Source organism: Chlorocebus sabaeus, chromosome 10, assembly GCF_047675955.1.
Source record: "Chlorocebus sabaeus isolate Y175 chromosome 10, mChlSab1.0.hap1, whole genome shotgun sequence".
Classification (NCBI taxonomy): domain Eukaryota; kingdom Metazoa; phylum Chordata; class Mammalia; order Primates; family Cercopithecidae; genus Chlorocebus; species Chlorocebus sabaeus.
Genome location: NC_132913.1, coordinates 111353774 through 111371055, shown reverse-complemented (window position 1 = coordinate 111371055; position 17282 = coordinate 111353774). Strand labels below are relative to the sequence as shown.

Sequence of the window (17282 nt, the reverse complement as noted above, 5' to 3'; positions counted from 1 at the left end):
CAGGAAGGCAAGTTGTGTCAAAAAGATGCATTATTTTTAGTAGATTTTTTTGTTTGTTTTTTAATAACTGAGAAAATGTATTGCAAGGATAAACAGGCTGTAATCTATAAAGTTCTGACCTGGCCTTAGGGTTTTTTGGGCTTTTTTTTTTTTTTTTTTTGAGGCAGGGTCTAGCCCTGTCACCCAGGCTGGAGCGCAGTGGCAAGACCTCAGTTCACTGCAACGTTCGCATCCTAGTTTCAGGTGATTCTCCCACCTCAGCCTCCCAGGTATCTGGGACAACAGGCTCATGCCACCATACTGGTACCTGGCTAATATTTTGTATTTTTAGTAGAGAGGGAGTTTCACCATGTTGACCAGGCTGGTTACGAGCCCCTGGCCTCAAGTGATCCGCCCGCCTCAGCCTCCCAAAGTGCTGGGATTACAGGCGTGAGCCACGGTGCCCAGCCTTTAGGGTTTTATAGGACTTTCTTAGACTAGGGCATAGAGGATTGGTCCCAGATCCTCTAGCTCTGCAATGCTTGCCTGGCATTTCTCTCCAAGTCCCCTGTCAGTACTAACTGGAGCATTTACTACCCACTGTGGCTTCAGCCACTATGCTGTCGAGTTGGAAGCAGATTTGCCTCCCTGCCAGATCATAATAAGGGATCATTTTTTGGAAGTAGGCACAAAATATATATGAGCAAGAAACAATAATTAGAGAGAATGAATCTTCTTGAAAAGATAACTTTATTTTAAAATTAATAGATTACAGAATGTATAGCATTTTATATACTAGTGCAATGTGACGAGTACAGCAATTAGTGGTAGTAGAACAATGGAATTTATTCCTGTCATATCTTTGTTCAGATTTGGCAGGTGGAAAAAGATGTGGAAAAGAGAGTGACGCAATTATAATACCTAATTAATACTCTCTCTTGCTCTTCTCAGCACAAAATGAAAGCTTCTCCTTAGATGATAAGTATATATTAGGATGGCTCATGTTAGCTTATAGTGTAACGCTATATTCTGAGTATTAAACGAAATAAAGTTAGGGTATCTCTTATATTAAGATGTTCTTAAAAGCTATTTGTTTCTGATTTTGATTTTAGTTTGTTTTCTTAAATTATTTTAAGCATATATTTTCGTCACTGCAACCTCTGCCTCCTGGGCTCAAGCAATTCTCGTGCCTCAACCACCCAAGTAGCTGGGACTACAGACATGTGCCACCATGCCTGGCTAATTTCTGCATTTTTAGTAGACGTGAGGTTTCATCATGTTGGCCAGGCTGGTCTCGAACTCCTGGCCTCAAGTGGTCCACCTGCCTCAGCCTCCCAAAGTGCTGGGATTGCAGATGTGAGCAGCTGTGCCCAGTCAAAGTTACATTCTTTCTTAAACCCTTAAACAGAATCATGCTTCTTGAGGCAAGAGCTCAGATGTGTAGGTTGCCATAGCCCAGGACCATGTTTGGAGACCCCCACATGTAGAAGTGGATAGGCCTCGTATGCAGAGACTATGTGGAGCATAGGGATACACCCAGAGATGCAGGCTGGACTCCTGGATCTCCCCAGGATCTGCGTCTACTCACTGACAGTTGCTTTAATCTCTGAGCCAGTTTCATTGCCTGTAAAATAGGGATCGTGTTGCTCTGTATCTCCTAGGACATATGAACATTAAGTAAAATAAAAAAACATGAAACACTTGGCACATTGCCTGGACTTAGATGTCACTTACTGTATGCCAGGTAGTATTCTGAACACATAATATTAACTCACTTAATCCTCACAACCTTATGAGGTATGTACTACTGTTATCCCATTTTACAGATGTATTAGTCTGTTCTCATGCTGCTAATAAAGATATACCTTATACTGGATAATTTATAAAGGAAAGAGATTTAATGAACTCACAATTCCACATGGCTGGGGAGGCCTCACATTCATGGTGGAAGATGAAGGAGGAGCAAAGTCATGTCTTACATGGTAGGCAAAAGGGCATGTGCAGGGGAACTCCCCTTTATAAAACCATCAGATATTGTGGGACTTATTCACTACCAGGAGAATAGCATGGAAAAAACCCACCCCCATGATTCAATTACATCCTACTGGGTCCTCCCATGACACGTGGGGATTATTACAATTCTAAGTGAGATTTGGGTGGGGACACAGAGCCAGACCATAACAGTGGATGAGGAAACCTAGGCACAGAGAAGTTGAGTCACGTGCCTGAGAACAGTGCTGACAAGTGGCAGAGCCAGGATTTAAAGGCAAGAGACCTGACTCCTAGACTTGGTGATTATAGCTATGACTATTAGAAATGAATTGAGAGGCCAGGCACAGTGATTCATGCCTGTAATTCCAGCATTTTGGGAGACTGAGACAGGTGAATCCCCTGAGGTCAGGAGTTCGAGACCAGCCAGGCCAACATGGTGAAATCCCAACTCTACTAAAAATACAAAAAAATATCCAGGCATGGTGACAGGCATCTGTAATCCCAGCTACTTGGGAGGCTGAGGCAGGAGAAACACTTGAACCCGGGAGGCAGAGGTTGCAGTGAGCCGAGATCATGCCATTGCACTCCAGCCTGGGTGACAGAGCAAGACTCCATCTCAAATAAATAAATAAATAAATAAATAAATAAATAAATAAATAAAATTGAGAATTTAGGCCGGGCATGGTGGCTCATGCCTGTAATCCCAGCACTTTGGGAAGCCGAGGCAGGCAGATGAGTTGAGGTCAGGAGTTCGAGACCAGCCTGACCAACATGGTGAAACCCCCATCTCTACTAAAAATACAAAAAATAGCTGGGTGTCGTGGTGGGCGCCTGTAATCCCAGCTACTTGGGAGACTGAGGCAGAAGATTTGCTTGAACCTGGGGGGCGGAGGTTACAGTGAACCGAGATCACGCCAATGCACTCCAGCCTGGGCAACAAAATGAGACTCTGTCTCAAAAAAAAAAAATTGATAATTTAAAAATGGCTTATCTGTATATATTTTTAAAATCCTTACTTGAAATTGAATCACTTGAAAACATTAAAATGTTAGGAAATCCATTGATGTACTGCTTAACAGACATTGCTGGAGATAGAAGCCTTTTGTGTTAAAGGAGTGCTCTGGGTGATTGAAACATAATTCACATGCCAGCCCCTTATGAAGACAATCACTTCGATGAAAATGTACAGCTGGGCACAGTGGCTCATGCCTGTAATCCCAGCACTTTGGGAAGCTGAGGCAGGCAGATCACTTGAGCCCAGGAGTTCAAGACCAGCCTGAGCAGCTTGGAGAAACCCTGTTTGTACAAAAAGTTTGCTGGGCGTGGTGGTGCATATCTCTAGTCCCAACTACCAGGGCAGCTGAGAGGAGGGAGGATCGCATGAGCCAGAGGTTGAGGCTGCAGTGAGCCATGATTGTGCCCCTGCAGTCCAGCTTGGGTGACAAGGCGAGACCCTGTCTCAAAAAAAAAGAAAGTGTAATTTTGATGTAATTTACTAATTTCTTTTTTTTTTTTTTTTTTTTTTTTTTTTTGAGACGGAGTCTCGCTCTGTCGCCGGGGCTGGAGTGCAGTGGCCGGATCTCAGCTCACTGCAAGCTCCGCCTCCCAGGTTCACGCCATTCTCCTGCCTCAGCCTCCCGAGTAGCTGGGACTACAGGCGCCCACCTCCTCGCCCGGCTATTTTTTTGTATTTTTTAGTAGAGACGGGGTTTCACCGTGTTAGCCAGGATGGACTGGATCTCCTGACCTCGTGATCCGCCCGTCTCAGCCTCCCAAAGTGCTGGGATTACAGGCTTGAGCCACCGCGCCCGGCAGGCTCACCATTCTGACCACAAATGTTGCATGCGTGTTTCATGATAACGCAATTTTGTATCTGTGTAGAAAACTATTTCATGTAGGACTGAGAACGTTTTTCCGGAAACTGTCCTTGCCTTCAATTCTACCCACCTTAGTCCCTTTAATCTGTTATGTCCTAGGAAACAAATTTTAAAAATTTGTGGATCACACCAGGCCAATAATGTCATAAATGAGAGGCTAAGCGGGGAGAAGATGCAGACATTTCTTTCAGTGATTTTTCTTTTTTTTAACCAAATTTTAGCTCAAGAAAAATAGAAAATTTAATCCTCCCTGTGTTTTGGTTGAGAGCAGATTTCTGAATTCCAGATCAGTAAAGTTTGTTTTAAGATTTTTGTGTTAAGTAATACCTAACAGACACTGTGTGGTCAAGGGAAATAGAAAATCCAGCCATTAACTGGAGACAAAAGAAAGAAGTAAATTTCTAAAGCACTGAGCAATAATGGGCAAGTTTGCAAATCAGTTCTTTTTTACACTTAACATTTTTGTGCACTACATTAAACATCGAATTCCCTGCTGCTAAGTATGGGAAGTATAAACTGGAACGAACTTTCATCTATTGTTCTGTTTCCATTAAAGCCTCCATTGTATCGTCCTTAAAGCACATTAGCTCTTACTGGAGTTGTTTGGAGATGGCTTAGTGAATACATTTGTGTGCTGTTTTTTGGTCCACGTGACTGCGGTTTTGCGAGAGTTACATTTGGGCATGTCCCAGACATAAGATTAGGAGGTTATACTTACTTTCCTTCTTCCAGCAATTAAATATCCTGTGCCCCTGGCAGCACAGCCTGCTGCGTCTCTCTTAGGGCCAGTGTCCCCAGGTAGTATCCCCACGCAGCCGCAGCCTCCATCACCACCTGCCTTCTAGTGATCACAGAAACAAAGAAGTAATTCTATATCAATAAAATAATTTTTCTCACATAGATACACATCTCTTTATTCTTCTTTCATCCCTTCTCACCTCCAACATTCCCCAGTTATTTAAGGAAACCTTTCTTCTATCTCAGCCTGTTTCAGTCTACTTGTGAGTGCCTTCTGCACCCCCCCCCCCCCAAAAAAAAAGACCTTTCTAATGTCTGTTATATGTAGAAATATTTCTAGTGACAGATCCAGAATAAGAAATAGGAAGGCCAAAAGTTTTGATGCAATAGGAGACAAAATGAAGAACTAGGGGCACCCATCATTCAAACCACCAAATATATTAATATATATTTTAGAAAAAAATGTTTTCTATCTGTTTTTGTTGCACCTATATAATGTTAAGTGATTGGGGTTAAACAGGCTTTTTTTTTTTTTTTTGAGACGAAGTTTCGCTCTTGTCGCCTAGGCTGGAATGCAGTGGTGCAATCTCTGCTCACTGCAACCTCCACCTCCCGGTTTCAAGCCATTTTCCCACCTCAGCCTCCTAAGTAGCTGGGATTATAGGTGTGTGCCACCATGCCTGGCTAATTTTGTATTTTTAGTAGAGATGGAGTTTCACCATGTTGGCCAAGCTAGTCTTGAACTCCTGACCTCAGGTAATCTGCCTGCCTTGGCCTCCCAAAGTGCTGGGATTACAGGTGTTAGCCACTGCACCCGGCCTAAACAGGCTTTTAACAGGTTTGTCTTAGAATTGGGTATAGTTTGTAATTTTTTGTTTAGAGAAATATTTTTAAGTTTTTGTTTTGTTTTGTTTTGTTTTTTGAGACTGAGTCTTGCTCTTGTTGCCCAGACTAGGGTGCAATGGTGTGATCTTGGCTTGCTACAACCTATGCCTCCTGAGTTCAAGTGATTCTTCTGCCTTAGCCTCCCAAGTAGCTGGGATTACAGGTGTGTGCCACCACGTCTGGCTAATTTTTGTATTTTTAGTAGAGACGGGGTTTCACCATGTTGGGCAGGCTTGAGCTCCTGACCTCAGGTGATCCGCCTACCTCGGCCTCCCAAAGTGCTGAGATTACAGGCGTGAGCCACCACACTTGGCCTATTTTCTAAGTTTTTTAACAAATTAATTTTGAGACTGCTTCTTCTGTTTCAACAAAAAAGCATTAAGAACCTACTGTGTGACAGGCTGTGGATAGATCAAGATGAATAATACCAAAAAGTAACTCACTGGTTAGAGGGGAGAAGAAACGTGCACCAAGATCTACAAAACCAGAGCTTGGTGCTCAGTGAAGGCTGCAGGACTCCTGTGTGGCCCCAGGAGGGAGGGACCTGCTGCTGTGGCTGGGAAGGGAAGGGTGGCCAATCTGCCGGCATAGTCCCTACCCAGAGCAACTAGGTGATGGGATTTTGTCGGATCTCTTCTGTTAGTCACCTGTGACCCTGCAAGCCTTTCCCAGTGGTAGGTCACCAGATTCTGCTGCATGCATTGGGTTTTTACTCAACTGGATTTAGAGTTCAAATATTTCCAGCATAAAAAAGAAATACATAAAGACAACCCTTAAGGGTTCACAATAAAAACTGATTTACTCCCTCCTATCTATAGATTACAAATTGAACAACCCTGTAACCGTGGCTAAAATTGTGATTACTTAACACACAATTAAGGCTGGGCGCAATGGCTCATGACTGTAATCCCAGTGCTTTGTGGGGCTGAGACAGAAGGATTACTTGAAGCCAGGAGTTCAAAATGAGCCTGGGAAACATAGTGAGACCCTGTCTCTACAAAAAAAATAAAAATAAAAAATGAGCTGGCATGGTGACACACACCTGTGGTCCTAGCTATTCGGGAGGCTGAGGCAGGAGGATCATTTGAGCCTGAGAGGTCAAGGTTGCAGTGAGCCATGTTCACGACACTGCACTCCAGCCTGGGTGACAGAGTGAGACCCTGTCTCAAAAAAGACCCTCCCGCACACACACAATTAAACATAATATTGAATAATTAAACATAATATTGAATATGACAACTAGCTAGAATATTTTGTGGAATTAAAAAGAAATACTAACTGGCTGGGCATAGCTGCTCACGGTTATAATCCCAGCACTTTGGGAGGTCAGGAGTTTGAGACCAGCCTGGCCAACATGGCAAAACCCCAAGTCTACTAAAAATACAGAAATTAGCCTGGCGTGGTAGTGCATGCCTGTAGTCCCAGCCACTTGGGAGACTGAGGCAGTAGAGTCACTTGAACCCAGGAGGCGGAGGTTGCAGTGAACCGAGATCACATACTGCACTCCAGCCTGGGCGACAAAAAAAAAAGAAGAAAAGAAAGACTAACCCCGTCAAGGTCTAGAACTGTCGTATTAATTTTGAAACGCGGAAGTAAACGTAGACACACTGATGTTGGCTTTGACTTTCTGCTCCCCCAGGCTCCTCAGTGGTTGGAAAGTGATTCTTGTCAGAAATGTGAGCAGCCCTTTTTCTGGAACATAAAGCAGATGTGGGACACCAAGACGCTGGGGCTGAGACAAGTGAGTAGCCACTGTTGAGTCATCGCTGGCTTGATTGTGTATTTCACTATTTGCATACTTAATCTGGGGCTGTTTTGAATCACACTTTGTTTTTGCAAATGCTATTAACTCCTACATTTTCTGTGTCTTTATCATTGTGTGACTAATAATGAGGAAGACCTTTCCCGGGGCCAGTGAGACTGTTACCTCACTGTTCGGTTGCTCGTCCTGTGTTGGAAAGGCAGGGGTGCGTAGAAAACCCTGAGAGCCTATTTTTAAATAGATAAAAGATCTTTCAGTTTAATACTGTTACTTATTAAAGTCAGTGTTTTATGCTAGCCAAGAACGAAGTTGGAATAAATTAGGTCATACAGTTATATATACCTTATGTTGTCACAAACAGATTAAAAAGTAATAATTTAGTCCTCACTTGAACGCCTGACCCTATGAATTTTAGATTATTTTAAATTGTTCCCTTTTAAGCATACCTGGAACGTTTCTATTAAGCATGTTTTGAGTACTGTTTTTAAAATTTTTTAAATTAAAGAAATATGTTCCAAATAGCCTGTAGATTTCAAAGGTGCTGTTAACTTCAAGGATTCTTGTAATACTAAAGTTCTACAAAAAAACAAAAAACAAACCCATTTCCACAGCAGCCTAGAAGGTAACCACTCAGGGTAAACATGAATTTGTGCAGGTAAGTAAAAAAGATGCTAATTTTATTCCTTTTATTATTGGTTTCACCTCTATGAGAGATTAGCCTAAAGTTTGTATGTGTTAAATAAACTTTTTTGGCCCTGCTTGGTGGCTCATGCCTGTAGTCCCTGTACTTCGGGAGGCCGAGGTGGGTGGATCAGCTGAGGTCAGGAGTTTGAGACCAGCCTGGCCAACATGGCGAAACCTTGTCTGTACTAAAAATACAAAAATTAGCTGGGTGTGGTGGCGGACACCTGTAATCCCAGCTACTCGGGGGGCTGAGGCAGGAGAATCACTTGAACCTGGGAGGCGGAGGTTGCGGTGAGCCGAGATCGCACCACTGTACTCCAGCCTAAGTGACAGAGTGAGACTTCATCTCAAAAAAATAAATTAATAAATAAACTCTGAAAAGTTTTACAGAGCTACTCCACAGTAAGGTCTCATATGAGACTGGCAGGCAAGAAGGGGATTATTTTAGTGCTCAGACCATTATAAAGCTCTGAAATAGCACCTGAGTTCTGTCTGTTGTTAGCCAAGTTCTCACAATGCAAGGCTGATGGTAATTAGTGCAGTATAATTAATAGAAGTATTCCCTACTTCTAAAGGAAGCACAGAGAAATGGATTTTACTCCCATTTATTAACAGTTAAGAGAGAAGAGGTGCTGGTCACTAAACTGTTGGTGGTAAAAGAATATGTCAAAATCAGTAATAATAATTGGACTGTTTTGTAATGTTCTTGAGGCTTATTTCCAGAATCACAGTTTGAGAGATTTTAAAATATAGCAAAACATGATTATGGGCATTAGTTTCTTAATGAGAGCATAGTGCATTTAAAACTTATTTTAGGCCTGGTGTGATGGCTTACGCCTGTAATCCCAGCACTTTGGGAGGCCAATGTGGAAGGGTAGCTTAAGCCCAGGAGTTTGAGACCAGCCTGAGCAACATGGTGAGACCCTGTCTCTATAAAAATAAATAAAACTTATTTAAAATAATAATGCCTTTTTTATGATGGAGGAATAAATTTTTCTTTCCCCAATCTACAGTGATTAGGTTCCTAAATGAACTAAATTTGGTGTTAATAGTATTGTTTGTTAACATGTAGACAGATAATATAAATGAATGAAAAGCAACATTTGACCAGTGCAGCAAGGTTTTTTGGAAATCCTTGACTAGTGTCAAAATCGTCTATTTTGTGAGCGTTAATTGATACGTTGAATTGGTGTGATTACAATTCAAGGCATATCCTCCCCACTCCTGTTCCCTTACTCTAGAGGGAAACCATGTGCTTTAAAGCAAAAGCTAGGCCGGGCGCTGTGGGTCACGCCTGTAATCCCAACACTTTGGGAGGCTGAGGTGGGTGGATCATGAGGTCAGGAGTTCGAGACCAGCCTGACCAAGATGGTGAAACCCCATCTCTACTAAAAATACAAAAATTAGCCGGGCGTGGTGGCAGGTACCTGTAATCCCAACTGCCCAGGAGGCTGAGGCAGGAAAATCGCTTGAACCCGGGCGCCAAAGGTTGCAGTGAGCCGAGATCATGTCACTGCACTCCAACCTAGGCAACAGAGTGAGACTCCATCTCAAAACAAAACAAAAAACAAAAAGGCAGAAGCTAACACCCTGTTTTCCTCCTCCCGGTCACCCGTGAAGCATCACTGCAGGAAATGCGGGCAGGCTGTCTGCGGGAAGTGCAGCAGCAAGCGCTCAACTTACCCAGTCATGGGCTTCGAGTTCCAAGTCCGGGTGTGTGATTCTTGTTACGACTCCATCAAAGACGAAGAGTGAGTGTTTGCATATTTTTGTCTCATTGCCTCTTATTACATCTGTCTAATGGTTCTCTGAAATGTGAAGAGCTTCAGAAGTGATACGGATATGTTTAGCCATGTGTTTGTTTCTCCTGAATTTCCTAAGCCATTTTATTTGTTATTTGTTTGTTTTTTGAGACAGAATCTTGCTCTGTCACCCATGCTGGAGTGCAGTGGCGTGATCTTGGCCCACTGCAACCTCCGCCTCCCGGGTTCAATCGATTCTCCTGCCTCAGCCACCCGAGTAGCTGGGATTACAGGCGCCCCCCCACCACCTGGCTAATTTTTGTATTTTTAGTAGAGATGGGGTTTCACCATGTTGGTGAGGCTGCTCTCGAACTCCTGACCTCAAGTGATCTGCCCACCTTGGCCTCCCAAAGTGCTGGGATTACAGGCATGAGCCACCGCGCCTGGCCCGTAAGCCATTTTTGAAGAAAGGACCTGCCCTAGCTTTATGACTTAAGACACCGCTGTGTATCTGAAGCTGCCCCTCTGACTGGGCAGCTTTCTCCTGAACATGGTGAGGAATGCTGAGTTACATGGTCCAGTAACTGAGTGGACATCCTGAGCCTCCACATCCCACCGACTGCCATGCAGGGATAAGTCCATGCACCTGTGGATGGCAGTGGTTGAGCTGGTTCTCTATAGAAGCATCTAGTGCCTAGACCTTTGTTCACACATGCATGTAAATTTACTGGGAAAACTCTAGAGACCAATGTTCTTTCTTTCACAAAAATCTGGCCTAGCAGTCTATTTTTAAATTGCTCTTTGTGTGTAAGACACATCTGTTTGTTTACTCCACTCTGCACTGATTTTTAGGCAAATCTATTAGGACAGAACCACCATTTTCTTTCCTTCCCTTTGAATCATCTTTTAAAGCAGCAGAGGCAAATGTTGGCAGAGGTCCACATTGGAAAGCTAGTGCATCACGACTGGTGTTGGTAAATGAACTAGTGATGGGATTGGAGCAGCTGGGCTTTGGGGCAGAGTTGAAGCCGGTGCTGTAAGAGGCACTGCTCCTGTGCATGGCAGAGGTTTCAGGGAAAACTGCAGCTTTCTGATGAATGTTTTGCCCATGCTCTATGATTTTATCCAATGCAGTTCTTCTTTTATATTGAAGATTCTTGTTTTTATATCTAGGAATGTATCAGCCTTTCCAGTTTAAAAAAAACAAGAACAAAAAAAAAAAAAACGGTTATTTTGGGAGTTTTATAAAACAGTCTTGTGATTTATCATGCTTTCTGTCATCATTAAATTATAAGGTTAGTTTTCAAAACCATAGCCACAATTTTAGGAGCAAATTTTCACACTATAATAAGCATTTGCTTTTTTATTTTGGAGACTGAGTCTTGCTTAACTGGGCTGGAGTGCAGTGGCATAATCTCGGCTCACTGCAGCCTCCACCTCCAGGTTCAAGCAATTCTCCTTGCCTCAGCCTCCTGAATAGCTGGGATCACAGGTGTGTGCCACCACACGGAGCTAATTTTTATATTTTTAGTAGAGACGGGGTTTCACCATGTTGACCAGGCTGGTCTTGAACCCCTGACCTCAAGTGATCCACCCGCCTCGGCCTCCCAAAGTGCTGAGGGTACAGGCATGAGCCACGGCACCTGGCCATATTTGCTTATTTTATGTTGCTAAAAAGGCTTACCCCATTAGCTCTAGGTACAGTCAAGAACATTTTCAGTGATCTCTTTTCTCTTGTTAGTCGGACTTCTCTAGCGACCTTTCATGAAGGAAAACATAACATTTCCCACATGTCCATGGACGTTGCCAGGGGACTGATGGTGACCTGTGGGACCGACCGCATTGTAAAGGTAAGCTGGCTAATTGTCTGTCAGCATCTCAGTTGAGATTGCCCATTATCATGCTGTGAATGTCCAGGAGACAGTCACTCTTTCTGATTGGCAAGCTTTATAAGCAACTGATTGCCAGTTTAAAACCTTGAGTGATAAATTGCTTGCCTGCGAGTTTCCATGCACTCAGTGGTGGTCAATCCCAGTGGCACCTCCCTCTGCAGTGTCTGTCTGGCGGAGTGAGTCTGGCACCCTGTATATCCCCATGGGTGGAGCTCACCTCAGGGTTCTCCCTTGCTGACCTGGGCCCTCACCCCTGACCCATCTCAAGACATTCCTACCCTTGCCAATGTTCCTTTTCATCCTGGGCAGAATGCGTCCTCATTATAAGGAATAACCACACATTTTAAAAATTAAATCCCTGGGTCACTAACACATAAATTGAAATGAAGTGTTTTATACTTAATACCACTCTTTTATTTTTTTGAGATGGGTCTTGCTCTGTTGTCCAGGCTGGAGTGCAGTGGCACCATCACTACTCACTGCAGCCTTCACCTTCCAGGCTCACGCAGTCCTCCCACCTCAGCCTCCCAAAGTAGCTACAACTACAGGTGCCTGCCGCAGGCTTAGCTAATGTTGGGGGGATTTTTTGTGAAGATTGGGTCCTACTATGTTGCCCAGGCTGGTCTCAAACTCCTTGGCTCGAGTGATCCTGCCACCTCAGACTCCCAAAGTACTGGGATTGCAGGCATGATCCACAATGCCTGGCCTAAGTACCATTCTTCAGTGGTGAAACTGAGATATTTATATTCTTGATGGGCTTTTCTAAAAAAAAATTTGAATTTATATTAAAACATTATTATAATGTAATTTTTATGTGTAAAGACACTACCTATATGCTTTATTCACATTTTAGTGGACTACATTGTTTTATCTTTCTAAAAATCTTTTTGTTTGAGACACGGTCTCGCTCTGTCACCCAGGCTGTAGTGTAGGGGTGTGATCTCAGTTCAGTGAAACCTCTGCCTTCTGGGCTCAGGTGATCCTCCCACCTCAGCCTCCTGAGTGGCTGGGACCACAGGCATGTGCCACCACACCAGGCTAATTTCTGTAATTTTTTTTTGCTAGAGACAGGGTTTTGCCATGTTGGCCAGGCTGGCCTCGAACTCCTGGGCTCAAGCGCTACACCTGCCTCGGTCTCTCAAAACGCTGGGATTACAGGCATGAGCCACCGTGCCCAGCCACCTGGCCTCTTTCTATAAATCTTTTTTTTTTTTTTAATACTTTAAGTTCTAGGGTACATGTGCACAACGTGCAGGTGTGTTACATATGTATACATGTGCCATGTTGGTGTGCTGCACCCATCAACTCGTCAGCACCCATCAACTCGTCATTTACATCAGTTATAACTCCCAATGCCTTCCCTTCCCCCTGCCCCCTCCCCATAATAGGCCCCGGTGTGTGATGTTCCCCTTCCCATGTTCAAGTGATCTTATTGTTCAATTCCCACCTATGAGTGAGAACATGCGGTGTTTGGTTTTCTGTTCTTGCAAAAGTTTGCTGAGAATGATGGTTTCCAGCTGCACCCATGTCCCTACAAAGGACACAAACTCATCCTTTTTTATGGCTGCATAGTATTCCATGGTGTATATGTGCCACATTTTCTTAATCCAGTCTGTCACTGATGGACATTTGGGTTGATTCCAAGTCTTTGCTATTGTGAATAGTGCCGCAATAAACATATGTGTGCTTGTGTCTTTATAGCAGCATGATTTATAATCCTTTGGGTATATACCCAGTAATGGGATGGCTGGGTCATATGGTATTTCTAGTTCTAGATCCTTGAGGAATCACCATACTGTTTTCCACAATGGTTGAACTAGTTTACAGTCCCACCAACAGTGTAAAAGTGTTCCTATTTCTCCACATCCTCTCCTCTTTCTATAAATCTTAAGGAGGTGTTATGAAAGAAGAGAATGAGAAAATTCGTTATTTTGACACCTTTTCGGGTTTTGTTTCTCTGTGTTGACTCTTGCCATTAGACCTGGTTATCACTGCTGCCTTTTCCGTGTTCCTTCCTTGTAGATCTGGGACATGACGCCTGTGGTGGGCTGCAGTCTGGCAACTGGGTTTTCTCCACACTGATCTGAGAGCTGGGCGACATCCACAGCTAAGAACAGCAGCTCCACCAAATGAAGTCCTTCCTGTGCAGCTCCACAATGCTGTCTTGTGAATGGACAGTAGCCACTTACAAACAAATCAACATTTTTAGAAAGCAAATGTAAAGGTGTGTTTTGGGGCATTTGTGGAACTTACCTATGGGGACTAATATGTGAAAGGTCTATCCGTAGTGGTTCCCTGAAGACTGGAATTATTTCAGTGAAACTTCCCCATGAACAGCGAGCTAATATGTAGTGAAAAAATGAGCTAGCAAATGAGTTTTAGCGGGGACAAAAAGTCAAAAAAGTGAACGCTTAGAACTTTCTCAAAGCAAGTCACAAGTACAGACACTTCACTTAGCCTAGGGGGCCTTCCAGGGTTCTTGTGGCTGTTGTCAAAACAGGAGCTGGGGGAAGGAAAACTTGTTCTCTCTTTCTTGAGGGGTGGCATTAGGAACTTACGAAACCAGAGACCTTTCCCTATGAGCTGGCAGTATGTGAATATCCTCTACACTTAGTTACTGATAAACTTCTTAAAGAGATCTGTTATTTTCAGGTAGTGCCATAATCTGCGCTTCGCATTGGCTTTTTTCAATAGTTTCTCTTCCCAGCCAGTATGCCACAGGTGAACTTTTGAGGTTGTCATTAAGTAAGTTGTGAAATTTCTCTAATAACCAAGGCAGTCCACATTCTTCCCTTTCCCCCAAATTCCGAGGACAAAACTTTTTTATGGTGCTGTTAACATGGGAGTCACACAAGCCGCCTGACTTTTCCTCATTGCCGTTAGTAATAAGTGATGGGAAACCCAGCCACCATCGTGATGCGAAATGATCCGTCTGTTGCCAGGAACAGCCCAGTCCTCTTAACTGAAACAGCATTCTACTTGTTGTTCCAAGATGAGCCTCTGCAATATTCTGGCAATTTAATATACCCCCCACAAAAGCACTCTACAGCTTTTACACTATTTTGACTTTGAGTTATAACTAGTATTATTCATGTTTTCATAAAAAGAAGTTAGTGACCCAGAGCTGTCACAATAATTCCCAACTCGTAAATTGCTTTCCTAACAACTAGCAAAAGCTGTTGTTCATAATGGCATTTCTAAAGCTTTTGGGCACTGTGTACCAGGATGAGGAAGAGAAGAAATGAGGAGCCTGTCTTGTAATATTCCAGGATGTGTGTGTGTGATTTTTCCTGACAACAGTACATCATATATCTATTTCTCTAGGGATATGGAAGTAAGTGGAGAAGGGCCTACCTTTTTAAAGGACAAATATAAAAATAGATAGCAACAGTATCTTTGCTAATCTTACTAATGGATATTGATTTAAAAAAAAAAAAACAAACCTCAGTACTGCATCACTGTGTTGGGATCATACCAAGACAATAGGGTCATTCCATATGATAAAACTAAAGGACTAAATCTGTTTTATAATGACGTCTTAGAGGGACTGAAAAGTTTAAGGAGGCAATTAAACTAAGATGTCTTAATGGCTGTGTGACACACGTAAGGAAAGGAAAGGGGCTCAGGCGCATCATGTACTGGAATGATCTGCATTCAACGTTGACTTATCTTCAGAAATAAGACTGAAGAGTTTTGTTGTTCCTTAGAGTTTTCATGTTACATCACCTAAAGAGATTTCTTTTAAAAACTTTCTAAGCTATTTGCAAAATGTATATTACTAACATAGTTTGGAAGAAAAATTGAGTAGTGGTAAGTTTTGTTCGAACACAATGTTGAATGTTAAGCTTCCTGTATTAATTTTAGTTCAGTTAATGGTTCAGCCCATACAAAGGTGCTATCCTAGGGATTTTATGAAGTCCTGAAAGGAAAATAGAATATGATCAATTCCTTGCCCTGTGGAAGAGTGCAGAACTGTGGTTTTGTTTTCCTTTGACTTCTGTAAAATGTGACCGTTTGACATCTGTGGTAGTTTGAACAGAATATCTCACAGCTGCTGAGTTTACTCCAAAGCTTTCAAACCTTTTTTATTTTAAGAAATTCTTGAAAAACCCTATGTTCCATGGGAACATAAAGTTATTATAGTGCCTCCGAAGGGGTTAATATAAATCAAGGAGGAAATTTATATTGAAGGAAGAATTGGAATGACGTATCTTAGAAAAGGAAAGGCAGATGTTTCTGTACAGCTTGTCCTCCACCAGGCCTATCATCGTTTTTCTTTTTAGAGACAAACATGACAGGCTTGTCTTGTCTCTCTCACATGCTAGGTAGCAAATGGGGTGATATTTTTATAGAAGTGGGCCAAAATTATTTTCTCAATTTTACTGAGTAGGCACAGAAGAGAAAAGTACAGATAGGCTGATCGTTATTGCCTTATTTTGACAGCATTTCTCTTAAATGGGTCATTTAAATTAGTTCTTCAAGTAACAGTTTACTGGTTGTTCCATTCCTGAATATGCAGGCTAATTTGTACAGACAGGGATTAAGGAATACAGACTATTAGAGAAGATCCTTATATTTAGATCTAGTACATATGTGATAAGGAAATGCCAATTCTTCATTATAAACAAGGTTTAAAATTACTCTTAGTCCAAATGATAGCAATACCCCTATAGCATTAGGTAGAAACAAATTATTCATTACATTGTAAATCTCTTTACCATGTCCTAGCTCTGTCCTGCTACCTAAAGGACATAAAGAAATCATACTGCTCTAGAATGTATCACTGTGTTTTCCCATGAAAGAATTCCGTTTGTTAGTACCTATATTTTTAAACTGGTGAAACTGACCCAAATATGTAATAAATACCATAGTAGCTCAGACCCGAGGAGATATTTTTCTAAAATCAGTTTTCATTAAAGTACTTTCTACTTCCGTTATTGGATATGGTATCTCCTAAAATGTAAAAAAACAAAACAAAACAAAAAAACCCAAACAAACAAACAAAAAAAACTGTTACTCTAATGATAAACCATCTGCTCATCATAAGTATGAGGCTTAACAAATAAGTAATACGTGCTGTATTTATTCAAGTGTCTATTGCTTAATTGTTAATTGTGAGCAGATTTATTGAATGCCTATTCTATTTTCTGCAGTTTACAATACAATAACTCTTGGAGTAAGCTGAAGTTTAATTGTGCAACACATTTGTATTAGAGTACAATTTAAAGTGTTTTTCTCTATAGCCTTTTTTGACAGGGGAAGCAAAGGGTAATGTTAATTAGTACACTTTGTTCTTGTACTAGCTATGTTTCTATAAAATACGGTGCCCTGTGTATCCCAGAGATGCTAGAAAACTTTGTTCTTTGCTCCTATTTGTGGGTTCTTTTTTTGTGTGTGTGTTTTTTTTTTTTCCCAGAAAATGCACACAATAAAACATTCCTTGCTTGTTCCTATGTTTGCCTAATACCACTTTTGTTGTAGTCGGCCTGGACGTAGGGCAATAACAGTAGCAACCATTTATTCAGCACCCTCTGTGATGGGTGCTTTCACTCCATTATCTTACTCAATCCTGGCAACACCTGGGCAAGGCATTATTCCTCCCATTTTGCATATGAGAAAACCAAGAGAATTTGTGTTGTTAAGTCTGTCTGTCTGACTTGAAAGCACACGCCTTCTTCCTGCCTCTGGCCTGAATGTGCTAGCATGTCATTTGTGTTTTCTGTAAGGGAGG

The 17282-nt window shown here is 42.2% G+C and overlaps 1 protein-coding gene across 1 annotated transcript in view; it reads left to right on the top strand.

Annotated features, from left to right (window-relative positions):
• Positions 1-15006, top strand: part of WDFY1 (WD repeat and FYVE domain containing 1) — a 68877-nt gene extending 53871 nt beyond the window's left edge. Inside the window, exons 9-12 of the mRNA XM_038001459.2 lie at positions 7111-7212; positions 9538-9668; positions 11401-11509; positions 13574-15006. Of these exons, the coding sequence (XP_037857387.1) occupies positions 7111-7212; positions 9538-9668; positions 11401-11509; positions 13574-13633 (402 nt within the window). The 3' untranslated portion in view covers positions 13634-15006. The remainder of the gene's footprint in view (positions 1-7110; positions 7213-9537; positions 9669-11400; positions 11510-13573) is intronic.
• The last annotated feature ends 2276 nt before the right edge of the window (positions 15007-17282 follow it).